This window comes from Verruconis gallopava (genome assembly GCF_000836295.1).
Source record: "Verruconis gallopava strain CBS 43764 unplaced genomic scaffold supercont1.36, whole genome shotgun sequence".
Lineage (NCBI taxonomy): Eukaryota > Fungi > Ascomycota > Dothideomycetes > Venturiales > Sympoventuriaceae > Verruconis > Verruconis gallopava.
This window is the reverse complement of record NW_015622172.1, coordinates 32,310-57,542: the sequence shown is the minus strand read 5'-3', so window position 1 is coordinate 57,542 and position 25,233 is coordinate 32,310. Positions and strand designations below refer to the sequence as shown.

General features: G+C 48.4%; 10 protein-coding genes across 10 annotated transcripts; 3 read left to right on the top strand and 7 right to left on the bottom strand.

Moving 5' to 3' along the window:
• Positions 1-3: 3 nt before the first annotated feature.
• PV09_08059 (uncharacterized protein) lies at positions 4-1,681 on the bottom strand. The gene is made up of 2 exons (XM_016361909.1): positions 1,543-1,681; positions 4-1,490 (listed from the first exon to the last, which is right to left on the bottom strand). Exons 1-2 carry the CDS (start codon positions 1,614-1,616, stop codon positions 797-799), a joined length of 768 nt encoding a protein of 255 aa, XP_016210215.1. The 5' UTR covers positions 1,617-1,681; the 3' UTR covers positions 4-796.
• Positions 1,682-1,757: 76 nt separating this feature from the next.
• Positions 1,758-3,386, bottom strand: PV09_08058 (uncharacterized protein; the record flags this gene model as incomplete). Its single annotated transcript, XM_016361908.1, has 3 exons — positions 1,758-2,652; positions 2,700-3,256; positions 3,309-3,386. 3 exons carry the CDS (start codon positions 3,384-3,386, stop codon positions 1,758-1,760), a joined length of 1,530 nt encoding a protein of 509 aa, XP_016210214.1.
• A 1,218-nt stretch (positions 3,387-4,604) lies between these two features.
• PV09_08057 (uncharacterized protein) lies at positions 4,605-6,646 on the top strand (the record flags this gene model as incomplete). The annotated part of the gene is made up of 7 exons (XM_016361907.1): positions 4,605-5,117; positions 5,165-5,201; positions 5,352-5,504; positions 5,582-5,612; positions 5,656-5,695; positions 5,742-6,242; positions 6,305-6,646. The coding sequence occupies 7 exons, from the start codon at positions 4,605-4,607 to the stop codon at positions 6,644-6,646; spliced, it is 1,617 nt and encodes a 538-aa protein (XP_016210213.1).
• A 2,127-nt stretch (positions 6,647-8,773) lies between these two features.
• Positions 8,774-9,384, bottom strand: PV09_08056 (uncharacterized protein; the record flags this gene model as incomplete). The annotated part of the gene is made up of 2 exons (XM_016361906.1): positions 8,774-9,019; positions 9,071-9,384. Coding segments are annotated over 2 exons (527 nt in total), but the record flags the coding sequence as incomplete, so codon positions are not given.
• Positions 9,385-9,793: 409 nt separating this feature from the next.
• Positions 9,794-10,913, top strand: PV09_08055 (uncharacterized protein; the record flags this gene model as incomplete). Its single annotated transcript, XM_016361905.1, has 4 exons — positions 9,794-10,261; positions 10,334-10,436; positions 10,494-10,747; positions 10,800-10,913. The coding sequence occupies 4 exons, from the start codon at positions 9,794-9,796 to the stop codon at positions 10,911-10,913; spliced, it is 939 nt and encodes a 312-aa protein (XP_016210211.1).
• A 278-nt stretch (positions 10,914-11,191) lies between these two features.
• Positions 11,192-12,739, bottom strand: PV09_08054 (uncharacterized protein; the record flags this gene model as incomplete). Its single annotated transcript, XM_016361904.1, has 3 exons — positions 11,192-11,212; positions 12,132-12,394; positions 12,442-12,739. 3 exons carry the CDS (start codon positions 12,737-12,739, stop codon positions 11,192-11,194), a joined length of 582 nt encoding a protein of 193 aa, XP_016210210.1.
• A 558-nt stretch (positions 12,740-13,297) lies between these two features.
• Positions 13,298-14,060, bottom strand: PV09_08053 (uncharacterized protein; the record flags this gene model as incomplete). Its single annotated transcript, XM_016361903.1, has 2 exons — positions 13,298-13,754; positions 13,897-14,060. 2 exons carry the CDS (start codon positions 14,058-14,060, stop codon positions 13,298-13,300), a joined length of 621 nt encoding a protein of 206 aa, XP_016210209.1.
• Positions 14,061-15,101: 1,041 nt separating this feature from the next.
• Positions 15,102-16,007, bottom strand: PV09_08052 (uncharacterized protein). The gene is made up of 2 exons (XM_016361902.1): positions 15,599-16,007; positions 15,102-15,550 (listed from the first exon to the last, which is right to left on the bottom strand). Exons 1-2 carry the CDS (start codon positions 15,856-15,858, stop codon positions 15,466-15,468), a joined length of 345 nt encoding a protein of 114 aa, XP_016210208.1. The 5' UTR covers positions 15,859-16,007; the 3' UTR covers positions 15,102-15,465.
• Positions 16,008-16,495: 488 nt separating this feature from the next.
• Positions 16,496-18,504, bottom strand: PV09_08051 (uncharacterized protein; the record flags this gene model as incomplete). Its single annotated transcript, XM_016361901.1, has 2 exons — positions 16,496-18,329; positions 18,378-18,504. The coding sequence occupies 2 exons, from the start codon at positions 18,502-18,504 to the stop codon at positions 16,567-16,569; spliced, it is 1,890 nt and encodes a 629-aa protein (XP_016210207.1). The 3' UTR covers positions 16,496-16,566.
• A 4,053-nt stretch (positions 18,505-22,557) lies between these two features.
• Positions 22,558-24,499, top strand: PV09_08050 (uncharacterized protein; the record flags this gene model as incomplete). Its single annotated transcript, XM_016361900.1, has 2 exons — positions 22,558-24,222; positions 24,271-24,499. Exons 1-2 carry the CDS (start codon positions 22,706-22,708, stop codon positions 24,497-24,499), a joined length of 1,746 nt encoding a protein of 581 aa, XP_016210206.1. The 5' UTR covers positions 22,558-22,705.
• Positions 24,500-25,233: the final 734 nt, after the last annotated feature.

The window sequence follows — 25,233 nt, the reverse complement described above, 5'->3', positions numbered from 1 at the left end:
GCCAGATAATAACAATACTTGGACTGTCCCAAATTCCGAGATAATTCGCCAAATGCAAAGTTGTCTTTCCCACGATGAGCATCAACGCGATGAGCATTTACGACGCTGGCTCGGCACTAAGATTCTGTACAACAATATGACACGATTGGTAAAGTTGTGGAGCAGCCACGCGCTTCAAATCGAAAGACTCAAGAAAACAAAAGAGCTTCGAGTCACCATTCTGCCCGATGAAAACCCTTACTTCACAATGTACATCGAGTCGGATTCCGAAGACGAGAATGATGAAGGGATGGAGATTGCTAAGTCACTACAATGTTGTCAGATAGATCATTAATATACCCGTTGGCCCCTGCATGGCGGGACGCCCGCCGTAACAGGACGCCGCATATACTTTCTCAACGCAACAAACTTCAATAAGTTATCTCTTTTACGGCCCAGGACGTGTTGAAACGGCCCAGGAAGCGGCTTGCCGAAGGGCAATAGTGCATCTCATATCATTTCTCATGTCCTTTGTTTAGGTACTCAGCTAACTCAATTTACTTCGTGCTCTGACAATGTCTCCATATTGATGTTGATATCGGTTACAGGAAGATGGTCATATCCTCTCCCAGTATCAGGCATGTTTTCTTATGTTTTGACGGATTTCCCTTCAGCGTTAAGCCCAAAATAAGTGATTAAACCGAATTGGGATTCCGCGTACATCGAAACTCTCCAGCTGTTGATTTGTTACAGGATTGCGCGTGATAAATAATGAGATTTCTCTTGTGGCAAGATCTGTGCTCGCATTCACGGAAACTCAAGAATCGATCTTCAAAAAACCATCACGCATGAGCCTATATCTGAGCATTTCAAAGTCCCCATACTGCAGATCAAGCTGACCTTGATTGTAAATGTCATGTGAGCCATCTGGTCGAGCACCATGGGATTCGTTGTACTGGCATACGCGAGGTTGCCCATCGTGTAGCTCAAACCTCCAGCCCGTCTGTCTCGTCGGCACACACCCCTTGAGATCAGAGGCGAAAAACATCACTGACATCTCGCTCAAAGAGAGCTCGATTAGATGCTGGTCTGTGTGAAGACTACGGTCAAGAATTTGGAGACCAAGGATCTGAGACAGCTGGTTGGAGACGAGGTATTCGGTTATCTGAGGAAGAAAACCAGGCTTCACGCAGGAAAGGTCCGGCTTGCCATTTCTCAGGTATTCATATGGGTGCCAACCTTCTGCTGTGAGTATAAAAACAGCTCCACCAGTCTCAGACCAGTCTGTGCCTTCGATTTCAGTAGCTGTTGTCCATCGGCAATATGGTTTGCTCCATGTAGAGCCCAACAGAACAGTGCCAACGGGTATATCGAAATGGCGATGTAGTAAATGCAGACCCAAGATGCCGTGTGCATTATTGCGCGTGAATATCTCTGCTATTTCATAAAGCTGCTTGGACGAAATTCGTGACTGATTCGGTAGAGCTGATTCGAGAGGCAGCTGCCTAGTTCTAGATGTCCACGTCAGATCACTTTGCAAACAAAATCTGGCGTTCAACTCACAACATGCTGCTTTTCCACAGATCCTTCGTACTTGGTTCCCAAATCGCACAGACATCTGACATGAGGCCAGCCATGGCTGCATAAGATCAATACTCAGATTGAGGTGCAGCTTTCGATGACCTGGGCCATGCTTCGATATGGCCACACCACCCGCATAAGTCCGACACTACCCGAAAGATGATGCGCGGCGCGCTGCCAAGATGGCGCTAGTAATCTCACGTGACCGACACAATATCGCCCAAGCTTGCTCCTGAAGTCAGGAGACCATTTTCAGCAAGAGATTCGGCAACGTCGTAATTCAGTGGGATTGTGCAAAATGCAGATCCATATGTCAAACGTGGCACGGTAAGAGTGCAGTTGTTTAGGCGTAGGCTTACAATCCATGACCACAGCGCAGGATCAAGGCAGTAGTCACGTCTAGGAGTCAATGGCGCGCCCTGCGAAGCCTGAACCGGAAATTGAGGAACATCAGAATTTTGATCTGATGCGGCGGGGTGTCTTGAGGGGATGGGGAGGACGCAGTCGTTTTGTGGTAAGGCCATCCAGCTAGCAAAGTCTCTGTCAAGCCAGACAGTGAGCTTGGGTTGTTGGTTGGTATCACGAAAGATACTGAGATTCAGGTATTGCGGTATGATTCGATTCAAGCTCTCCCAGGCACGAGCTTTGAGCATGAATACTTCCGCTTCTGGCCAAGCGACATGATTGCTTTGCGCGAAACTGACCTCGATCATGCTCATTTCGTTATTGCCGTGGCTACTATTTCGATCAGTCAACTGCATTGGCAGGTGTACATTGCGCTCCTGGTTGTGACGTTGATTCAAATGTTGATCATCGCAACATCTCTGGATCCATCGGGGAGGATCAAACGCAGCCGCAAGCTGTACGCGCTCATCCGGTCGAGCAGCACCACCATCTCTTAGATGGGGAGGTAACGCCCGTTGTGTATTTGCAGGAATAATCACCTCCGACCAGAATGGCATCAAAAGTAAATGCTCTACGTCATGAGCTAGCTGGGCTGCTCCCGTTTCTTTCGTCTTTTCAAGGATGCCATATTCGGAGAGGAGTTCTGCAAGTTGTTCGGCGTTGTCTTTTTTAAGGTATTTCCACCAACTGATCCGCGTTAACGATTCGCCTGACATGTTTATTCAAGGCCTCACATTGATTCTGCAACTTCGGGAAGGTAAAAATAGCAACCGATGCAGCCTAATTTCAGAGCGATGCACCAGTATTTCGACCCTTCTTTGGCCCATGCCATGATGTTCTCACGGATCTCATCAGGCGGACTACCTGTTGATCGCTGGATACTTGCAACTAGAAAGTCCATAACTTCTGATCTGGTGCTAAACCTTCTCGACTTGTCTAATGCAGACACCAATTTGTGATAGATTGTTGCCACAAAACGCCACAAAATCTTTCGCGATGAGATAGAAGTCCTTACCGTAAGTGCATAGCGATAGTGCTCACCGGGTTCCATTGGAGTTGTTAGGTGACCGTAACTCGTGAAAATTGCAGGCTGATTTTTCCATGTTTCGAAAATACTCGCGACATCTGCTGGCAGTTTGATGTCATCTTTACGAATCCGCTGTAAAGAATCGAGTCTGTTTGCGCTCTTCTTAGACTTTTGTCGAGCATCCAGTGGAGCGAAAAGACATTGAAGATTTTGACGAGTGTTTGCACTTAATTCTTGGACTCTTCGTTGGCATTCTGCCATTAACTGCACAAATTGTCAGTACGCCCTGCTTCATTTCGTTTCTGCAATACCATACTTGCTTATCATCCAGCAACTCATCTAAATTCTGGTGTTCTAAGCGTGTCCGTACGAGTGTACTAATCTCAGCACCCATGATTTAGTTTGGGCAACACTGGTGAACGGCCAGATTTGCCTTGTTAAAGTGATGCGATGATGCTCGCAGAATAGACAAACTATTGCGCTAGGCAAGAAGCGTGAAATAGAAATAACATGTTCCTTCTATTTTACGCTTACTGCCTAGCGCAACAGGGGCCCAACTTGTGGCTTGGGTCTTGCTGCCTCGGATCCCCATCCGAACAGCCCAAGCGAACCAGTGCGCTCCTTGAGGACGCGAATACCCAACAGCACGAAATACGGCCAAACGATTGGGCATTTAGCATCTTACGGTCTCGCTCGGCTCTGCAGGAGTACATGGTGTACGTTCCACACACCACTGATCCTCGCTCGTCATAAATCCGGATTTTCACGCATTGAGGTATCCACAAATATCAGTTGATGTAGAACCGAAGTGTTAGTTAGCATTCGTCCTGCCGACTAGCCATCTTCAATTTTCGGTAGCTGAGCCTAGATTTCAATCGCTCGTAGAGGCGCGCAAGTATAGCCGCCTCTCTCGCGGCGCCTCGCTTCTATGGAGGAACCATCACTGCATAATCTCTCATCGTGAACAGGATGATCTACTTTGGTCCGGTAATGTCGCCCGGGACGCGACGTTGCCCCAAGCGCATACGAATTACGTCCTCTTCAATAGCACAGGTTACACTTGTGCCTACCAGTCCATGCCCGATGCCAGCTCTGTCTGTGGTGCGTGTCGATCAAGAGTTAAGAACCATGTTTATTAACTATCAAGTCACACTAGCTGTGGGATATCCCACATCACATCATCCTCTCGGTCTTCCTTTTTGGTTGGCGAACCTTGGCCACGTACGGCAAAGCTTGCAATTGATTGCGTTCTTGGATCACATCTTGTTGCGGATCAATTAGTGGTGGATGAAGACTATCGACGGAAGACCCTGGCATCGGGCTCGGCTTAAGGTGGCCGGCCGTATATTTGAGGCGGTCACTGCATTCCTACAAATGCCCCTGGCTCGCAGCAGAGCATAGAAGGGAGAATTTTCATCCTCGCTCTTCACCGCCCAGTTTGACTAACATGTGCGTGTGCCTGACCGAGGCCGTTCACGCAGTCTGCTCCTGGCTACGGCCATCTTTGCACATTCAGCGTCCGAATGAGGACAGGATCTCTCAGCCTGCGGCGCGAGACCACCTGCAACGGGAGCCGCCTTTAGGTCGCACTCGCGTCGACGTCCCTTGCCGCATGAAGGGAAGCCTTACCTATCTCGCGAGGATACTCGTGTTGAAGGAGGAAGAAGTGCGCCAGTATATGTCTCATTATGGAGGAAGCGGGGTGTATGGCGAATCTGCGTTAGTTGTGTCTGCACGTGCAGGGTTTCAGATTTTTGCAAGTATGGTGTTGTGGTTTTTGGGAGGCGATGCGCAAAAGCAGCTTGACGAGCGGCCTACTCGGTTCAGCGCGCGCCTCTGGAACGCATTTCTTAACATTGACCCAAACACTGGCATTGCACTGGGGGGCGTAGCCTATGCGCTAGGCACACTGGAAAGGAACGCACCGGACTTTTGCGTCGTATACTACTTGCTGCTGCTTGAGGCAGCCATGGATGGCCTGTTCAAACAAGGTTTGGAAGATGATATGATCACAGTGGTTCAGGAGTCAGCCTCGTTTCAGACCGTGGACTATATGTTGTGTCAATTGAAGACAGCGGGCGTGCGATACGACGGAGATCTGAAAAGGGACTTGGAGATCGGGCTGGTGAGTGCATATAACAGCTCAATCTCGCTGTTTGCTGACCGGATTAGATTAGGGCAAAGGGTGTCGCGGCCTTATTGCGAACGGGTGAGTCTGCGTCTAACGCTGCAGTACTTACATCCTTTTGATCTGTAGATGTCTCAGCACCAGGGCCAGTTATTTATACTTCAATATATCAACTTTGCACCTCCATCACTATTCTCCCTGTTCTTCATTGAGCCTTCTTTACCACGACAGGTAGCCGCCTGGCTGGTTTCAACACCTGCAAGCCACCATACTTAGGAGGACAGTCTTGCTCTTGTGTGGAGGCCACCCGCGTCATGCAGATGGTCGGAATGCACAAAGACCGGCTACGGCGAAGCATGGCTACCGCAGATCTGCGCGATTCGGGTTCGTCGTATTTGACAACGAAGCGCCTTGCGGCGTAGCGGCATGCATGAACTGTTGACGTGGCTGACATTACGCAGGCTGTGTCAAGGCTCCTGTTCAACAAAGGCGGTTCGGTTGCATAATATAAAGCTGGTTCCCCCATGAAATGCAGCGGACAAGCAAAGAACCGCCCCGTGGAAAATTTTCCAGAGGTAAGTGAGATCACCAAGTCGCGAAAACATGCTAACAGCTGTCTAGCTTGAAGCGCAGTTCTCCGTCATTATCATCCAAATGAGCGAGTGGAGTTCGTCCGATCATCCAGCTGGCCAAGACAGCTCTAGATTGCCCAACGAGAATGAGTCTAATGGGCTGGCAAATCGAGCAAGCTCTCTTAATTCCACCGATGCTATCGATCTTACGACGACATGCATGACAGCTGGCACTTCTTCTCCCCCGAGTCGCCGTCCCAGGCTTTCTCTTGACACTAAAACACTGCTGGCTGTGCAGCCTGAGAACAACATGACTGGCACCCTCCTGATGCCCCAGTCCAAGCTTGGAGCCAACGAAATCACAACTGCAGATGCAGAAGACTGGCTGAAAAGCTGGAGTGATGATTCGGCTAGCCAGCATACCCAAAAGCAGCCAGCTGTCAGCACGACACATGCGAACATACCTGCCAAGGCTGCCAGATGCAGCACAGTCTTCTTCGTAAGTGGAAATAAACATGTCATTTACCAAATCAATGCGAATTGCTTTAAGGTATGTCTGAATCACCGCATCACACGACCGCGAAATTGAATCTAATATTCGGTATACACTAGAGCTTTTTACAGAATTTAGAAAAGAAAACAAGCAAATACAAGTCGCGGTACAACAGCAACGCGCGACTTGTGGTATCGCATGTGAAAACCGGTCACCAAAAGCCTTGGACCTGTGCAGTTGACGACGACAATGAATTTTTGGAAGCGCATGAGAGCACGATAGGCAGCCCCGTTTTTGTGGCGTCTTACGACGATTGTGTTGGCATCTTCTCACATTTCTCGTCACCTTCTCCGCGTCCATTACCACCACCTCCTACGGGAGGTTTTCACGAGGCCCAAAGAGCGACCAGATCATCCCTCGGCTCATCTTCGGGGGTTGAAGTTTCCGATGATGAAGATTGATTTATGAGGTGGATTGGGAGCTATCTGGGCATCATCACAGAGCGTTCTCTCGTGCGCCATTATTCACCCTACTCCTGCTTCAATTTTTTCTCCTTAGTATTGTGATACTTTTTCCCCACAGCCAAGATCCCAACCTCACACAGCCGGTACTAGTTTGTTCCTCCCTCCAGCGGAGCGACCCATAGTCTATAATATTCATTACTAGCACATTATTCATATGCCTTTGCTCTTCATATTCGAAAGTGGACATCTGGCCCCCTGTGAAGTACTCCTTGAAGAGGCCTTCCATTGCCTCTCTAGACCAAGAGTCGCGAACCTCCAGCGCCTACCACTCACTGTAGAACTTCTGGTTAGCTGCGGAAACGCAGTCCTTTAGATGCATTCCCCTTACCACGAACTTGTAGATGTCCTTGTAGTAACGTTCGCACTCTGCCCTAGAAACCCCGAACCTGTCCCGCCTAAGCTGGTGACGCGCGAAATAGTCCCGCAGAAGTTCTGCTGTTTCTTCTTGAGTCCACGTTCTGGGCTGCAGACCTGGCATTGAGTGAAAGAGCGCATTCAAAGCTACTAATCCCAACAGTCAGACGGGCGGTCCGTGATGAGGCGGGAACAACTCACTTTCCCGTCGTCCGTGCTTCACTAGAGGGATGTGTGTGTGTCAGAAGTCAGGGCACTATCGAGAGTTGTTGGTGATGGCTGCATCCCCGCGGTGTGCGTCAAATGCAACCCGCACATAGTCACACGATTACGCACTATTGGCGATCACTGTTAGCTATGTAGATTCTGCGCAATGCCCTCTTGCTGGATATGTATATAAATATGATGGATGCTTGAGAGGGAGCGGCCCAGAAGGGCATGTGCGATTACATTCAAGTCGAATACATGTGTGGCCACCTCAGGTACATCGTTAAGTCGTGGTGCACGAAATATCAAGAGACACACAAACGCTGCCCAGCTAATGTCGTTGCGATGTACGTATCCATTCACGCCCACGAGCTCTAACTGATACGATTAAGTGAATATCGACTAGACAAAAAGTGTGGTTCGTTAATTTTCGACTTCATTTCCCAAGATGTATAGCTACTGACGAAGGAACATCGTAGGTGATTGCAGAGATATATCTCTGTTTAGAGGACCTTTAGCACGACCATAAGCCGAGACTCTGTACTCAGTACCTCTGCTCCAAAGGAGGACTTGGTATGGGCTATGATCAATTGGAGCGCGAAGTTCCAGCCTTGCGAAGAATGCGCCAACTTCGTGATGTATAGCAGCAGGAAGGGCGCAATAGAGCATTTGAATTCCATTTCCCCAAAACCGGGCCCGTCAGCAAAGGAGGGCGATGCAAAATGGATAGATATCTCGGATATGTGCTTGCTCCATGCACCAGACAGTGAGCATTACAGAACGAGATACGAAACTCCCCTCTAACTAACCAATAAAGACCAAGTGCCTGGGCCTGTGGAAGCATGTTCTCCAGGTCCCGAGGGGGAGCGCCCAGTGCACTATGAGAACGCCGGTCCAACAAGGAAACGTTGAAGCGATATCCGCTCTAGACGTTCCCATTCTGACATAAGAACGACATCAGGTTGCAGCCGGCTCGGCACGAAGGATGGGACTCTTGAGGGGCAGAAAGTGTCCTAGAACCGGTCTTTGGCTGTCTGTTGGCCGGTTTAGGTTTTGAAAAGTGCTATGTGGACTTGTTGCGGGCGTGGGTGTCTACGCGCAATCCTGCTGTACTTATCTCCTTTTCGAATGGTGAATCAATATCGGTTTGCATTTTCCTTCTTCTCGTCATTCTCTGTTACACGCGATATCAGCCACATCCTTGCTCTTTTGGAGGTCATCCACGTCATGCAGAGCATCTCCGATCGCATCCCGTTCCTCGAGTCAAAACCACATCTTTCAGATCTAGCATTGGCTTACAATATATGCGGGAGAAACTGATATGAGTGGAGCTGATAACAAAGGTTGGACGGACGAGTTCGGTAAGGTTTCTCAAACTCGGTGGGGAGAAGGACTTCTCTTGGCGGGCATGGGACAGAACAGATTTGTCTGAGAAGACTAAACTCTGAGGTGAGAGGCTAGACAGCATTGAATTTGATGTCTCTAAAGAACAGATATAATAGCTGCGGGATAGACACATGCGTAAATCACAAGCGACTACAGCGCTTCTTTTTTTAAGATGCCTTTTACCCCGGAGCTCTTTGGGGTAAACTGGGCCGGCTCACCTGGCCCAGAAACCAGTTCGGCTACTTTGCCCTCATGCTTATCGCCTTCACGCCGAGCCAGCTTTCGTCGTAAAATCTTGATTTGTTGTAATTTAGGAGCATCAGGATCAAGTTTGAAGTTGGAACCTTGAGTAGAACTTGCATCCTAGTCATCAATTAGTGTGCACCTGTAATATCCTCGTTATTTGTCTCGTACCGAACGGCTTCCCTGAAACTGCGGGAGACACAGTAGCTTATTTAAATGACTGCGCAAAGTATTATTGCTGTTGATGAGTTGCGTATTGTAGACGTTTAGTTTCTCAAGGCTTGTTCGCATCTGTTGCAGCTCGGCCTCTACAGTTATACGACGCTTATATTCCGCGTTCAGTATCTGCCGCGTGTGCTCATGCGCGTTGCTCTCGAATTGCAACAAGACGTCAGTACTGTATTGCTCGCTTCGGGGATGGTTAGGTTGCGGACTATGCTGTGCTGACCGATTGACATAGAAAGGGTGGGTGGGAAACGACATTGCTATTAGCTGTATGAGCGGAAGAACCTCGCAGGCGTGGATACTTATGTATATGACTTGTGCAAACGCTGTTTCTAAATTTAAAAGCCGCTAGCAGATTCAAAGCGAGAATACAGAAAATGGAATATGACGTGCAGGAAGGCTCCGCCACCTTTCGGCGCTTACACATGCCTGCGTCGGCTGGCCTGGCGAAGAGTACTTATTCACTAAGAGCTTGTTTTGCTGCCTCCAGCTATCCGAATTAATTACTAAATGGCGACTAGTTTACAACATACAGCTCTAGGGCAAAGACATGCCCGTCCACAGCAGCCATATTTACCTAGGCAGGCTCACGAGCCAGTTGTGCAATGCAGAGCGTTACCATCAAGCATCCTTCCTTCTTCTGATGCGACGGTTTCATCTCAAAGAGTCATGGTTGAGGGTGAAGTGCCTATAGCTGAGACTGCCCCGGTCCAGTTTAAGCAAGAGCAGGCACCGCCCGACCCGAAAGGTTTACAGAAAAGTAGTGCAGCAGCAGCATCGCGCAAATTGAACAGACAGCCCATTAAAAATCTCAAAGTGCGGACAGCATCCGTGAATGACGGGAGGGTAGTTCTACCTAAGGAAAGACTCTGCGACAAATACAAAGTATTTGGAAAGCTCAAACAATCAGCTTCGAGCCATTTTCTATGCATCCAGAACGACAATTGCGGAGCTCTTTTCATGGTTAAAAAGACAAACTGGACGGAAGTGGATATACTGAAGTCCCTGAAGCACTCTAGTATAATTCAACCTCGCGAAGCCTTCCAAGAGGAGAATACAATCTATCTCAGCTTGGATTTTCACCGCGTAACGCTCAAGGAAGCGCTGACAACCCCGGCACCGATTACAGCATCTCATGTATTAGCGATCGCAACCTCGGCAAGCTCTCGCTCTCTCCTGCTGTGCTATTAGCTTGCTGACAAATTGTAGATTTACTCCACAATCAACTTTTTAGTTGAAAATGGCATCGTCCATAATCGGATCGATGCGGCGGCGATTCGCATTTGCGGCAAAACAGGTAGAATTATTCTCTGTATGTATCCCCATCTCTTTCTCATCGGCAGTACAGCTGACCTAGTGCTCTAAATAGGTGACTTTCAAATGGCAACGCGCCCTCGGAGCCAGAGATTTCCTGCCAAGGACTTTGAGAGCCTTGGTATGGTATTGCTGGAGATGATGAGTGAGCCGAGGCCACGTCAGTACGACCTTGAGCTCGCGCGTAGCCTCCAAAAGAAGCTCTATGGTGTTGATCGTCCGGAATGTTGGAGTCATTGCAATGAGCTGATCGAATTTCTCGAGGCTTTGATCACATATAAGGACGTCGAGCGAATTCGCAGACGAGAGGTACGTCACTGCCGACTCCGCGCGATGGACAGGAACTAACTGAAAATATTAGCACCCCTATCTCAGAATAACGGATGCGGAAGGAGGGAGCTTTGAAGCCCATGTTGCGCTTGTTCCGTTTTCATGTTTTTCGTTATGGTACGCACAGAAAGACGGTCATACCTAGTTTACGTATCTGCGCCTGGACTTTTGCCAATGTGAATCTCCCTTTTACTTCACGTTTGTCGTCATCTTCACTTGTGTAAGAATCGTCTGATGCGCTCTTTGAAGTTCAGAGAAAGCGAATACCATCTCTTTTGCTATAGTTTCACCCCGAATCCTCTCCATAAGTATGTAGATTTTGCCACGATATACGAAGGTATGGTAGACCCTTGGTACGGGTATAGAAATGTGCTTTGCGATGAATCGTAGACTGTTCGCTTCGCTGATACGGCGCAATCGCACTTAGCCTCGCTTCTGATCAGCCTAGCCTAGCGTTAGCCTCAGGGTCGCGCAGCGCCTCGGCGGAGGAGGCTCCACTCAGCCCTGCGCTTAGCCTCATGGTCATCCTTGTCAACCATAACATTCAAGCGCCTGAGAAATCGGCAACCGAGATCCATGAATGCAGAAGTCCCAGCTGCAGCTCAGAAGAGGAGCGCATGCCAGGTCAATCAGATGGTTTATTTTCGCTCTATAATCACGACGATCTCCACGCCTTCTCTCTCCCTCTTGCGAGCGAGGAAGGGCGATAGAGTGTATATTTGGATCGTGAGCCTATGCTATAAGGAGCTTGATCACGTTAGTAGAACTGAGATATAATGATCGTGATGTTATTCATAAGCGGTGCGCCAGAGTCCGTACGGCGTCAGCCAGTAAGCCCGTAGGGATTCTCCCGCAAGGGAAATGTGGAATTGACTTACCAGGCCCGGAAGGAACGCTTGGGATGGACCCCACGGGAGATTTGGGCCAGTCCGTCCGGGACGATGTAGTGATCTGCGCTGGGCCCGTGCGGGAATTTTCCCGTGCGGGCGCGGCTCTGCCCCGCGGAAAAAGCCACACGGGACCCATGATTGGGCTCTCGCGGGAAAGCCCGTACGGCTTTCGACTCTCCATATGATCAAGTATAACTGCTAATAAAAGAGAGATAATATCGTTAGCTTCCTTTCCTCCCTCCTTGATTCTTCCTCACTAACAGAGATCCTAGCCGAAACCTGAAATCCCACCATTACATAGGAAAGAGGCGAAACGGGACAAAGTCTGCACGGCACACTGGGCATCTTTTGTCCCTTTCGTGATGGGTTCGCAAACACACACCATGAAAAAAGCCGTGCCCACAAGGATGGCAGGCGTGGTAGCAATCGCCGTCCTCCAAACAGATGTTGCAGGTGGACCCCCCAAGACTTACCAGCGCAGCTTTGGCGGCCATTTGTTCTTCCTCCAGTTTGGCGGTCACGGCCTCGAGGCGCCTCAGCGCTGGTATCAGGCCTTCATTGAGTAGCTTTGAGCACTTGCCCAGCTCCTTTGTACATGCCTCCATCCGTTTGGCGTATGTACCGCGGCTCTCAGCAAGTGAGGAAAGGTCGCCTTTTATGCTGCTCAACGTCCCCCATACACCTGGCCAGGACGTAGTGGGTCGTGCAGTGGATTGTACGGCAGAAGTACGTTGACCTCCATTGAGCGTTAGCATTGCCACTAGAAAGGACGCGGTCACCCACGTTTATTAGGCGGAGTCTGACCACTGGCAGGGACCTGGCCGTTGTCTGGCCCGGTAAGATCAACCGTCTCGGATGGACCAGACGCAGTGGAGCGTGCTGATGTAGGGTTGGGCGCAGCTTGGCGTTCGGCTGGCCCGTTTGGCGCAGAGTGAGCTAAGTGAGCTGGCTGCCTGACAGGTGTCTCATCCTGTGCTGCTTCATCCGTCTCGACGATCTGAAAGAACCTAGTGAAATCCACATCAGAACGACGGGTGCGCCGGTCATTGTTGGATGACGTGGTGGTTGGGGCAGTGGACATGATGAATGAACCGGTTATAAACAGTGCAGTTCGGTAAAGTAGCAACGTGACAGGCGACAAGCTTTAAGGGAGGAAATGTTGAGAGGGAAGAAGAGAGGGAGCGACGGGAGGGGTCCCCCCCCTTTTATAGACCGCCCACTGTGTTCTCCTCCTTTCTTCCTCGTTCTACGCCGACTCGGGGGAGAGCGGGCATGCAGCGCGCCAGGCCTATCACTCGACGAAGACCTGCCGCTGTGCCGTTCCACTATGCTGCGCGATGCAGCGATTGAGTGGTCTGTCGTCCTGCCACCGTCGCATGCCAAGGTTTGGGCCGGGACGTCACGGCGTAATGCGCACAAATCACCTACTATGAATTCGAGGAAGGATTCGGCGACAGACATATAGTGGAGTAAAGGACAGGGTCCTGCGAAAGATGCCCGCACACAGCCATCACAAGGTGGCATTAGTGCCACGATTGAGTGAGTCTGGGGTTACAATTTGGGAGCCTACCTTAACTTATATCGTCCACTGCACGAACGGTTGCTTTCCTCATGCTTTACCTCCGCTTGCCGAACACGGTTAATATGACGGCATGAGACACAGTTCTTTCGCTAATTCATCGTTGTCGCAGAGCAGCCACTGAAAGTCATTGGATTTATGTAGTTCACTCAGTCGAGCCGCTGCCAACCAAAAAACGTACTTGCGTATCGGGTCGTCGTTCAGGTAAGGATGTTCCATTATGTCATTGCATGCGATCTCGAGCAGAGCGCATATATCTCCGATCCTGATATGACGCGGCGCCCATTCCTTTAAGAAGGCTCCAAACTGGTCCAGAATGACTTTTTGGAATCGCGCAGCTGAGAAGCGTTCCCCCATCGCATAGAGTCGCGCAAGCAGAATAATATCCTTTGGAGGTTTCCAACCTGGAATGTACAGAAATTCTAAGAAGTGCATGACTTGCTTAGCAACCTCGTCGTCAAACTTAATCACGAAGTTGCTCGCCTCCACAATTCGCACTGTTAAAGCTTTTTCAAATCTGCGAGAATTTTGGCAAAGAAGGGAGGAGTGCACGTGATACACTTTGTCCTAGGCTGTTTGCACTGCGACGATGCGGGAAATAAGATAGCTGCATGGTGAGCGGATTATGAGACAAATGGAGGGTGATTTAACTAGCTTACTCTGTGTACACGTTAGAACCGCCTTCATCACCACTTTCGTTCAGGAGTGGAGCGCTTTCCAAGCTCTTATGCAGATGTCTAGCTCCATTGTCAGCCTGGATATCGGCGGGCTCTGGTAGTAAGGATTCAACATTATCATTAGATAGTTTACTATGAGCATTCATAGTTGCGCAGGTCAAGGTAATGTTATTGTGCGGCAGATCGCTCAAAGTGCCAAATTTCGGTGGTTGCTGTGGCTGGGTCGTTGCTGATGTGGCTAGGGAATAGGGACTCATTAATGGCCTTGCCGTAAGACCACGTGATGTCAAATCTATACAGGAGGTTAGATGCTGGAGAATCACTTAGGAACACGTGGTGTATGGGAACAAGGTAAGGATACTAATGCCAATCACTACACACCCTCCAACATGTCTCTATGAGCTTATGACGACCAGAGACTACGACAGCTAGTGTTCATCCGATTTCGGATGATATCTTTCCTCTTTTGCCTGGTTGAAATGATAAAGACGTCCCAGATTGACGAGAGAGTAGATCGTAGATTAAATAGACGACGCGTCCTTGACTATAACAATCCCGCCTGCTCCTGCTCCTACTGTGTATTTTCGAAGACTTTTGACGGAGAAGTAATTGTTTTCGTGGAGTATTGGCATAGAAGAGATGCTAGGCAAATATGAAGGCCCGCTAGAATTCGAATGACCAGCATTGGGTTCGACCAATCTCTTTTGGGCAGAATACTCTCAAAGCGCCACGCGCGTTGCCGAGAAGACTATTGCATACATCGAGCAGGCAACACTTGAGGTGCGCTTATCCATAGCCTAAGCAGAATGTGCTATAAAAGCAAAGGCTTGTCTGCTGGTGGCGCACTTGTGCGGTCCGCTCGAGCAAGAGGTTGTTGCTATTAGCGGTATTTATGACCGGGAATGGATCTTAGTCAAACTGCGAAAGAATTGTTGCAGGAAGCTTGTACAGTAAAGTGTCGCTGAAGTTCGCAGTCACGATATGGGGGATGCAGATGAGCTGTAGGCGGACCTGCGGAAGCGTATCGACCTCCCACTCTCAGCTGTGCCTTAGCACCGGAAAGTCTCCAGAGGCGCCAACCCACCGCGGGTCAGAACCTCGTGGTCTTCCCGAACGTGCAGTTTCTGCATCCACTGTCCTTGATATACTTGCAACTCAGAATATCGAAGATAGCTACTAGGTCAACTGCGAGCTACTTGTGGCGGAGTCCAACACTCGAATAACATGTCAGCGCCCGGACCCCGCAGCGCCCCTCCCTTCGGCTTCCTTCCCTCACAGCGTCGCTAAACGAAATATTTCTTGATTCTAACCTACTTGAATCTATGCAGATATCCAGGTGACAACGTATGCCAATTGTCGCCGCAACCCTCAACACCAAGTAAGGGGTGAGTACCTGCGATGTGCAGCAGCGCGAGCTCGGCGAAACCAACAACTCTGTATGCCTGCAAGTGGACAGCTGAGGGACTTGCCTTTGTCCCTTGACGCTCAGGATACGAACGTGCAGGGAGAATGCCCTATTTGTGATAAACGTTCACCAACTAATTCCTCAGATTAAGCTCGGTCGGTGCCCCATTTAATCCTCTCGCAGCGTATGCGAGCATATTGGCATGCAGCATCGTTAAGCTTTTCGAATTCACTAACATATTGATTAGTTGGAACTTCTGCGAGAGTTAGGGCTACATACAAATCATCTTTCTTTTTCACTTTGAAGACTTCGTATGCTATCTTGCTGTGGTCGATGTTTGGGTGTAGTTTACAATTGAAATCCAAAACGATATGCATCTGAGAAGATTCATTTGGAGCTATCAAGTGAGAGTAGAAATCGCTATTCGAGGGTTCGGGGCCATACAGCGCGAAGAATCGTCGATTTATGGCCGCTTCATCAAGCTCGTGTTGAACGTGAAAACGAAGAACAACTCGCTTCGGGTCATTAATGGATCCCATCTTGACAGCGGGGCTATGAAGCTGCGTAGTATTGCCTACTCTAGCACTAGATTTGTGTGTAGCTAGTTTAGGCGCTAGTAGCACGCTATGCAAAGGACGGTGGAAGGTTCGACGCTGGTGTGGAAGGTTCGACGATGGTGTGGAAGGATGTCAGCGTTCTACAATCAGGAGTCAGGCCAGCTGGTCGTTGGAGACTCTCACATTGACCACGGTGGCTGACGTCGGTTTGCCAGAGGCTGCTAGCTGCAAAGAGTCAGAGAAATTGCGGTAAGAAGTAAACAACACGTCGCCTTAAGGGTGATCTAAATGAGCGCGTTGTTTCGTTGTCGCTATGTCAAAACTCTAGCAAGCTCGAAGAAATAGGGTTTGAAATAAGGCCCGCTAAAACACGCAGCCGTTTAGTCCCAACTTTCCCATTCCCACCCAACTTTCGCAGTCTCACACCAAGTTTCGCAACCTTATTTTAAATTTATCGGGCTCACTCTACCTTCCCCAAGTTTGACGCAATGGTCGGTATCTACGTTGAGACTGGAGCAGGTCGCCTTGCTTCTGGGGACGGATATGGCGCACTACCGAAACACTGCAGAAACAATGTCGGAAGTCACGGGAGCGATAAGAAATGTCAATCTCAGGTTGTGAGCTTATGGCAAGCGGAGCATGGTGTAAATTGAGTCAATTGAATATCTGAACAATGAATCGTAAAACCAATTATCGGCACTGCTCTTCCACAGCAGGCCTTTTCCTTGGCCCTTTTGGCGCGCCTCGGTCGGTAAAAGAGGTATCTGGGGTTGCATCCTGCGCATCGCCAGTACTTTGCTGGCTGTGGTCTGCTGATTGAGATTTGGGTTGACTCCATTCTGAGAGGCGATGGCGCTCGAGGTTTTGTGAAAGCTCAAAACTTTGAGAAAGTTGTGGAACACTAAAATCTAGGTCCGCCGGTATCTTGTCTATTGCCGAACATAGCCGTTCAAAATGGCTCGGCATCCATATATCGTAGACGTTCTTGGTGAATTTGTAAGCCGTCCATTTCTCCTTCCCATCCAGTGCTGTGAAATCGAACCTGTGGATAGGATGGCGATAATACTTGGTATCCTTTCCCTCAATAACCGGATAGTGTCCATAGATTCTCACCGAGGTGTGATCATGTGAGATTGAAAAAGCCAAGATTTCACGGTGAAGCTCCATTTCACGACCGACCAATCTGAAGAGATTTACAGCAGCTCTTACTGCAAGAGTCATGCTATAAGCATTCTGTCGGTCTGCAATATCGAGCGCTGCAGCACCGCACTTAACCTCACACGTGAGGAAAGGGAAGTACATGTAGTACGTAGCCATGACAAAGGATTGGTCACCGGCGATGAAGTCACCAATAAAGGGAGCAAGCTTTTCAAGCTGAGTTGTCGTGAATGCCTCGCGTTTGAATCCCACCGAATAGTCAGGCTGGGGACGCTTAAATCCCATTGAGGACTTAAGCTGGACTCGTGTGTCTTCGAGGGGCATTGAGTTGTTCCAGCCTTCGTTGACACTCTCGATCAGAATGCTGAGATGTTTGGAGCCAAAAATCGTAAGAGTTTCCGCAGAAGGGGCGATTAATCGAGTAATATCTTGTATAACTCTGGCCTCATTCCGATTGTGTATGTTTTGACAGGTTCGCTTGATTACGTCGTCATGGAACGAGTCACTTGGTACTGTCTGCTTGGTGTCGAGCAATTTCAGGTATGCTTCTCTGCTTTGCTTTGTGATTCCCAGTTCGGATTCTTCCATAAAGCTGCCTCTTGTCGCAAGTAGGACCTCATATCGCGCATCTTGGTAAGGAGCGCTTTTCGCTTCTCTCGGCTTCTGATCACTTGGCGTGGTTGAACTCGGCGCGGCAGAGCTTGGTGTAACAGATAGAGGCTCGAAAGATGCCGGTGCTGATTGTTTTTGACGAAGGGAGTTTGAGGACTTTCGTCTAGCAAGTAGATGATTCATGTCGTTGTTGCTCTGTTCAGCAAATCTCTTGGGCCACTTGTGTGTCTTCGTCCAATAGTTGATGGGATCCGATTCTTCTTCGCCAATTTGGTTTGCCGCCTCGTTATTAGGTATAGTGTCGACGGTTGTATCTTCGGAGAATCTTTGTACTCGCTTTCGAGGAGCTGCCACTAGCTTGTTGTGGATGGGATCTAAGGTATCTCGCTGTCTCTTCTTATTTAGTTGCTGAGCTAATAGTTGACGGTCAGATTTTCGGTATCGCTTTCGTCTGTGTTCCGTCCCTTGTTCAACATCGGGTTCTACAGGTCGCTTTCGCGTCGCCGCTTTCTGAACAGGATTCGTCGTTTGGGTGTGTAAGCTCTCTCGCAACGAGCTCCGCTCGGCGGCAGCTTCTTGTTGTTTATTTCCCGTCCGATATATAGCCACTTTATTAATTGCCGCCCTTTTTGCAATACGGAAACTTCGCGGTCGGGTGGGAGGTTTGCCGTTCCCTAGACGCGCTTTGAGACGTTAGAGCGAGTTCAGCGGGATAAGGTATGGCTACGTACCCTCATCATTTGGCATCAGAACAGGTCGTTTCTTGTGGTCGGCTAGATATCTTGAGCGGGTAGCCATGTCAGTCAATGTCGGGATATTGATGCGCTTATATTTGTTGTTCAGTTTCGGTGGAGTCATCTAGCGCGAAAGTGCCACACGAACGCCAAGCATTGCAGGGGTGCAACCCACGCGCCTGAGATCAATCCTTCTCTCTAGCTCGTAACCACACGGCTTTGCACGAGATCTACCCTCGCACCGCATTACATGCCTCACCATATTTCAGACTTTTCGCAGTTTGATACAATGAACCTTCATTCATACTCTCAGTATGAAAATGGCTTCGCATCGCAGCCTAACGCTTGCCTGTGACCGGGCATGGGCCACGCGTTTCATAGTATTCGCGCTGCTGACTCCATAGACGACTATGTATTACAACATGCTTGCTTGCATGAATCCGTGGGGTGAGCTAATGATGATCATGACAGTGTGGCATTACGCTAAACACCTTCTAACCAATAACACCACGCCATGACAAAGGTACTACTGCCCTTCCATCGGGAGCTGTAACCGGGAGCCTAATCACACCACTTGCACCCGCCTAGCGCGTCTCGCTTTACGTATTGGAGCTCCCCTGGCTTACTAGTCCGGTCTATACAACAGAGAGGGCTTTGAAGGATGGTAGTTCTGCCTGTTCTTTATTGACTCGCCGAATCGCGCAGTTCATATAACTGCCGCCTTCTCACGGCCTCGTTCAGATCATAGCCGCTCGCATACCTGACGGATTCAGTTCTCAACCGAGTCCCTGACTTTGTCTGCGATTGCTTCGCCACGCAATTACAACTTCTGAAGTGCACAGCTTCACACCTCGTCAGCCAGCCGGTCAGAGTCCGCAAGGCAGTGTCTGGTCGACACGGATCCCACGTCTCCTGAAACTACTGGCGCGGACGATATGCTCTGTATGGCCTCTCATCGGTCGCCTTGTACATGTTAGCTGCTTCGCCACTAGAGCTGCAGGTGACCAGATTGGCTTCAATGTTGCCGTCTCTCCTGACGGGGATCCGGGATCGCCGTCGCTGAATATGCTCGCCTCGGCTTCAGCTGCATATTATAATGCGGCGCCATTCCCTTTTAACTGGAAAGCGAGGTAACTAAACCAAAAACTTAGCCGTATGACGTTGGCAAGTGGATCAATCTGCAGGAATCGGCGGGTCAAAAGCAAATCCAGCTGCCTTCTCCGACAGACACAACACATGCCGTTATCTCGCTCGCATCTCATCCAATCGTAAAGGTATGGTGAGAATCTATCGTATCGCGTGAACCAAGCAACACAGAGATGTTCGTGATGTGTGCTTTTGAAAGTCATCTTAAATTCTGTCATTCTTGCAACAAATTTAATCCAAGCGCTTGTGGAATGTTTCATAGAATTGCAAGATCGCTCGTCGAAAGGTTGGAGATGGGTCAGGATGGAGTGGTATATTCTCGTCGGAGCAATCGTTGGATTTGGGAACGTGTTGAAATGCCACCAGATTTCATACTAGTCTAGCCGCGCGAGAGGCGAAAAGAAATACACATCAACAAAACAGAAGGACTGATGGGGTTACTGTTCAGGTTGATAATTTTTAGCAATCAATATAAATTAAAGGGATTTTCTTTGAATTGAGAATATTTAGCATAGTTATCTCTCCCTGCCCATAACAAAACAGGTCCCATACCCATTTACGCCGCAGTATAAGGCAAACAAAAAACAGGGTGAGCTAATGCTAACCAAATCCCTGGGAACGGTCCTATCGCCGCCATTTAGTAACTTACATATATAAAAATCTTATTAATCACTATTCAAGTATACTAATTCGTGAAGATAATATAAGATAACCAGAAAGTAAGCCAATAAGACCAAAAAGTACCTGGTTTGTGGTGGCTTAGAACTAGAAAGCTTTGACCAATACGCAGCTGGTGAAAGTACCAAAATCCTAAAAGTTGCTTTTTCATTTTCTGGCCATACTGGACCATCTATAAATGTAGAGAGACTTTAGCATCTAATCTTGTATGCACCTCATACAATGCTTTTCTGTAATATCTTCAAGGCTTTAGCACTGATCGTCATCACATCCGCCTTACCGCATCCTAATTTAAGGGGCCATTCACTACTACCATCTTCCAACTATGCTGAGTGCGATTCGAGACATCTAGATGAAACTAGATGGTTAGATAAAAAACGGTCTTTACGAGTAAGACCAAATGGAAAGCACAAGTTTGAGTGTGAATCGCTTCTGTTTGAAGCGAATAAAACAGCGGAAGGTTCTGAACACACCATTAAAAGATCGCCTCTACAGAGACAAAATGTGGATGATCCAACCGCAGGCGGAGATGATCCACATAAAAGGCCATATAAGAGACTGCAAGCCAGACGTTCTCTTACTGGTAGAGACCTACCTCACATACGTCCTTGGATTGCCCCCATTAAACGCTCCCCAATCAACCGAATGGATGCCGATCCCATATTTATCTCTCTTGAACAACATGCTTTACGCGAAAACTCAACTCAGCCTGAGAATGACCCCACTAAGCCTGATATTGGTATTTTAGATAGCTATAGGACGGACCACAGTAATTACTTTAAGCAAAAGTGCAAATCAGTGGGTCAAATACAAAAGTGGGGTCATCCAATGGGATACCTCGAAATAGCCTAGGAAATTTTCATGTCGGTTGGCAACCTCCCTCATGGGACACTTGGGTCTCGATACAATTCAGGTTTCTCGTTATTGGAAGTTTTCTTTAGTTAAGTCGAAATACCTATGGCTTAGTTAGAACTCCTTGCATTTTCCTCCAGAAGTTTTGCTTTATAAATATGCTTAAGATAGGCCAGAGAGCTTCAAAATACTTGTGCGTGAGATTTCGAGCTTATATGGCATTAAAAGTAAAGACCATCAATGCCTTATCACAGTAAAATAACAATGGCGAACTCTTGAAAAGCGAAGTCATATAATTTGGAGTTTGCATTAAAAGATAAGCAGATCCGCCGCCATAAGCGTATTCTCGAATTTCAAGCGATGGTATGATGGTCCTCTCACGAAAGAATTGGGTCCCAGTAATAACATGGCGCCCTATCCTCCAATACATCAATTAGCTCAGTTGACCCCTAGTCGTCATTGTAACAGGCTATGCCTACACTAGGGCTGCGCCACTATGCACTACAAGGGGGCGTTAGCTCTAATGCGGACTAGTGCTTAAAGAACCTTAAGACTCATAGGATTGAGTCTTTTTCCTTCCTTCTCTCTCCTCATCTTGGTTGTAGATAGCACCTGGACTAGATAGCTGGAATCCAGTTACTATAGGCCGCTCACAGTCATCAGATTGTATCCTAGTCCTGGACAGCAGGAATTATCTTAAGATTGTCTTACGGTTAGCTTCATTCAATTTGGCCGCCTTATTTGCTATCTGTGCAATCGTGACTGCACTTGGTATTTCAGTTTGAGGCTTCAGAAGCAAGTTCGCCAAGTCTTGTAGGCTGGGCGGTAATGGCTCATTGCGTCCACACATAGAATACAGAGAAGCAACGAAGGTTGAAGCCACCTAGAGACACGCGGCGACGCTTGCTGCACCACGCTGTATCTTCGTTGCCAAATGCGCTTGGAGACCGCTTTTGCCGAGCCAAGGTATTCAATTAGGCGGTGCAACATGCTAAGGTGTATGATTAGCTTTGTAGGTGCCAAGTCAATACTGATGGATGTGTGGCGGAGATTAGAATTTGTTGCGGTCACTGGCACGCATATATGGTTCGATAACGACTGTCTTGTTCCGATGCACAAATTTAGATCCTTGCTGTGAACCAGATGAAAAGAAGCCATGCTCAGCCTCATCTTGTCGTTTCAAGACGGCGCGAATGTAGGGCTGAGTCATTACTAAAAATAGGTCGGAGTTTTGCGAGCACACTGGGCTCGCCCTTATCAAAGAGCAATTCCTTGCTCTAGCGTTCTTTGACCTACTCTAGCACGGAATGGCTGATAAAATAAACAATGTGAGGTAGCCGTACATGTAGTCGATTTTTTGACTGACATTCTAGACTTTCCATCGCCTTTGGGCAGATATCAAAGGCGAGGTGTGGAAGCTGCTCGCTGATGAGAAGGATCAAAAAGAAAGTATATGCGACGGACTCCTCTGGCTGTCGAGAAATATATATTCCGAATGGACATATAACGCTTGTACCCAGGACGAACAACAAATTCTTTCTAAATCTCAGGTAAAAGCAATTGACGATGTGTCGGCTCAACGCGGGAAGAATTTCGTGTCTAATAATTTGGGCCCTGAGGTTGCGCATCATGAAAGGGAAAGAAATATCATGGACATCTCATCTGGTTCTATCTCGCGTGGCAAAAGTTTTTTACCTGCTGAAACAGATCATACTGTGACCAGAGCACATGCTGAATCGAACGACATGTGCTCTGAGCCTATCCATGGGGATTCTGCTACCGATGTAGATGAAGAATGCGGCAAACCAAGTTCCATTCCTGTTGAGATAGATGCTCACCTAGAGACAGAGATTATTGAAGAAGATGCCGGCACATGGCAAGCCACATGCCAGAGTATCCCAGCGAATACTCGATTACCCTTGAGAGATGACCTTAGCCAACTGCCGTATAGCCTGGCGATCGCGACGGATAGCGTCGAATATTGCACAACTAAAGACATCTCACACATTCCGCAAGCCACAGTACTCTCAACTGAGATAGCACCAGACTTCCATGCTTCTGTCGCCACAATGGAGAGCAATGATTGCAAGCTCCCAGTATGCGGGGCTAGTGCAGATTATGAAAGGCACCGCACTGTTAATATTGCTGATATTAACGATACACACCAAAACGAGACGCTGGGTCCCTCCCGCGAGCCGTCTCCCACCTTTTATGAATTCCAAATAGATCACGATGAAAGGGCCCAGACAATTTCTTATGATCGACCGTCTTCAGAAAACCAATATTTCGAACAACGCGAAGTAACAGAAGCTTTTGACGAGTATCAGCGCTCAGTAGAGGATGGAGTTGAAAGCATCGGTTCGTGCTCTGAACCAAGTGTGCGACGATCTTTGAGGGCCCGCCACCCTCTAGAACAAGTTCAGACCCCCCAAGAGCTCAATAAGAGGAGAGCATCAAAGGACAAAAGAAAGGTCCATCAAAAGCGGACTAAAACTGAAGATAGCCCTAAGACGCAAAGACTTACTTTACTTAAGGAGATGGAGGATGTCGACCAGGACATCATTAACCCACAGGACATATATCAGCAGTTTCTGGATCGATCCTCTGGTGTGGATGAAGACGCAGTGCGAATTCTTGTCCGCCTTTTCTATGCGATTGCCAGCCCTCAAGCATTCGATCAACTCAAGGATGTGTGTACACTTATCAGAACGGAGGGTGAGGTCGTCATACTCCAGAAGACCGACACCGCTGCGCAGACTATCAACGCCCTCAACGCACTGGATACCGCTGCTACGGTTCACTCTATCCTTCGGCGATTCCATCTCGTCCGCTTACTTGAGCATCGAACAGAACGGGAGAGGCAACATGAATCGGAGAAGCCTCAACGCCGGGCGAAAAAGTCTAAGCTACCGAGGATGAAGGGATTACGCACATACCAGAACTCTTCTTCACTTGCCCTGGCTGACCTTATGGCTGAGGCATACCCGCATCTGGACAAGCCTGCGCGTATCCGGGATGCGGCTGGTACCGAGTATGGTAAGAGGCACAGCTCACTTAAGCATATGCTTGTTGCTGGAAGGAATTGGCATGCTTTGCAGCAAGCGTTTCCCCTTGGTATATTGGCCCTCATACCCACAGGTAGGGAGTGCGGGATTCAGAACTCCGAGTATGTTTCTCACTTAGTTTGCTGCGTACAAAGACTTACCCCTTTTAGTATCGAACGGTTGCACGCCTCTGTCTTTGATGGATTTCTTGATATCTTGACTGAGTTACGAGGCGACTTCATCCGTGAAGTCAGCACCACTGTTTCTCTTCACCTAACCGATATTTTGTTCAGACGTGACTTGCAATGGAAGTACAGATTTGAAACGGTCGACGCCCAAACGCTGAGGTCTCATCGTCTGGATGCCCCTGTCCTGGTCGAATTGTGTGGCACAGATTGACCTTGTGTACTTCTGGAGCTTTAAGGTTAGCGGAAAGGAATATTTAAAGAAGGATAAAGTATGAGTCATAAGATATGGATATATTTCCTCCAGTATTCGTACATTTTGTCGATGTCGTCCTCTATGGAAAACTGTAATGCAATACTCTTCAGTCTCTTCTCAGTCGTCAGCACTGAAGCGCTTTTGAAACGCCGTGTCATAAATCTCCCAACTACCTGAACAAGAGATCAAACTCCATATTCAAGCGCCGCCGTTTGTAGTTGAGCACTTCCCTTCGCGCCTACTACGACCACGATGGCCAAGACAATGGTGGAAGGAAAACACGTATCTGCCCAAGGCATACAGGGTCATTTCTGCGAGATGCCCATTTCTGGTCTCCCTCCTCTTCCTCCTCTTGCCACTTTGGCTTATGACGAACGTAGATAGTTTCCTTCTATTACAAGCATAGCGTCATGCTTTCCGATGACCTTTCAAAACCTAATTTTCAGCAATGACATTCCAACAAGGCAGGGCATTTGGTTATTGGTTCCCCCCCACCTATGCTGATATTCCCAAAGATTGTAGGGCTTCCCCTTCCTTTCAACCAACTCCGCATGTGTGCCTCTTTCAACGATTTGGCCATCCTTTATAAATAAAATCAAAGTTGAATTAATGATAGTGGAGAGCCTATAAGCCACAACAAACATTGTTCGTCCAGATCGAAGCCTTTGCAAAGCTTCCAGAACTTAGGGATA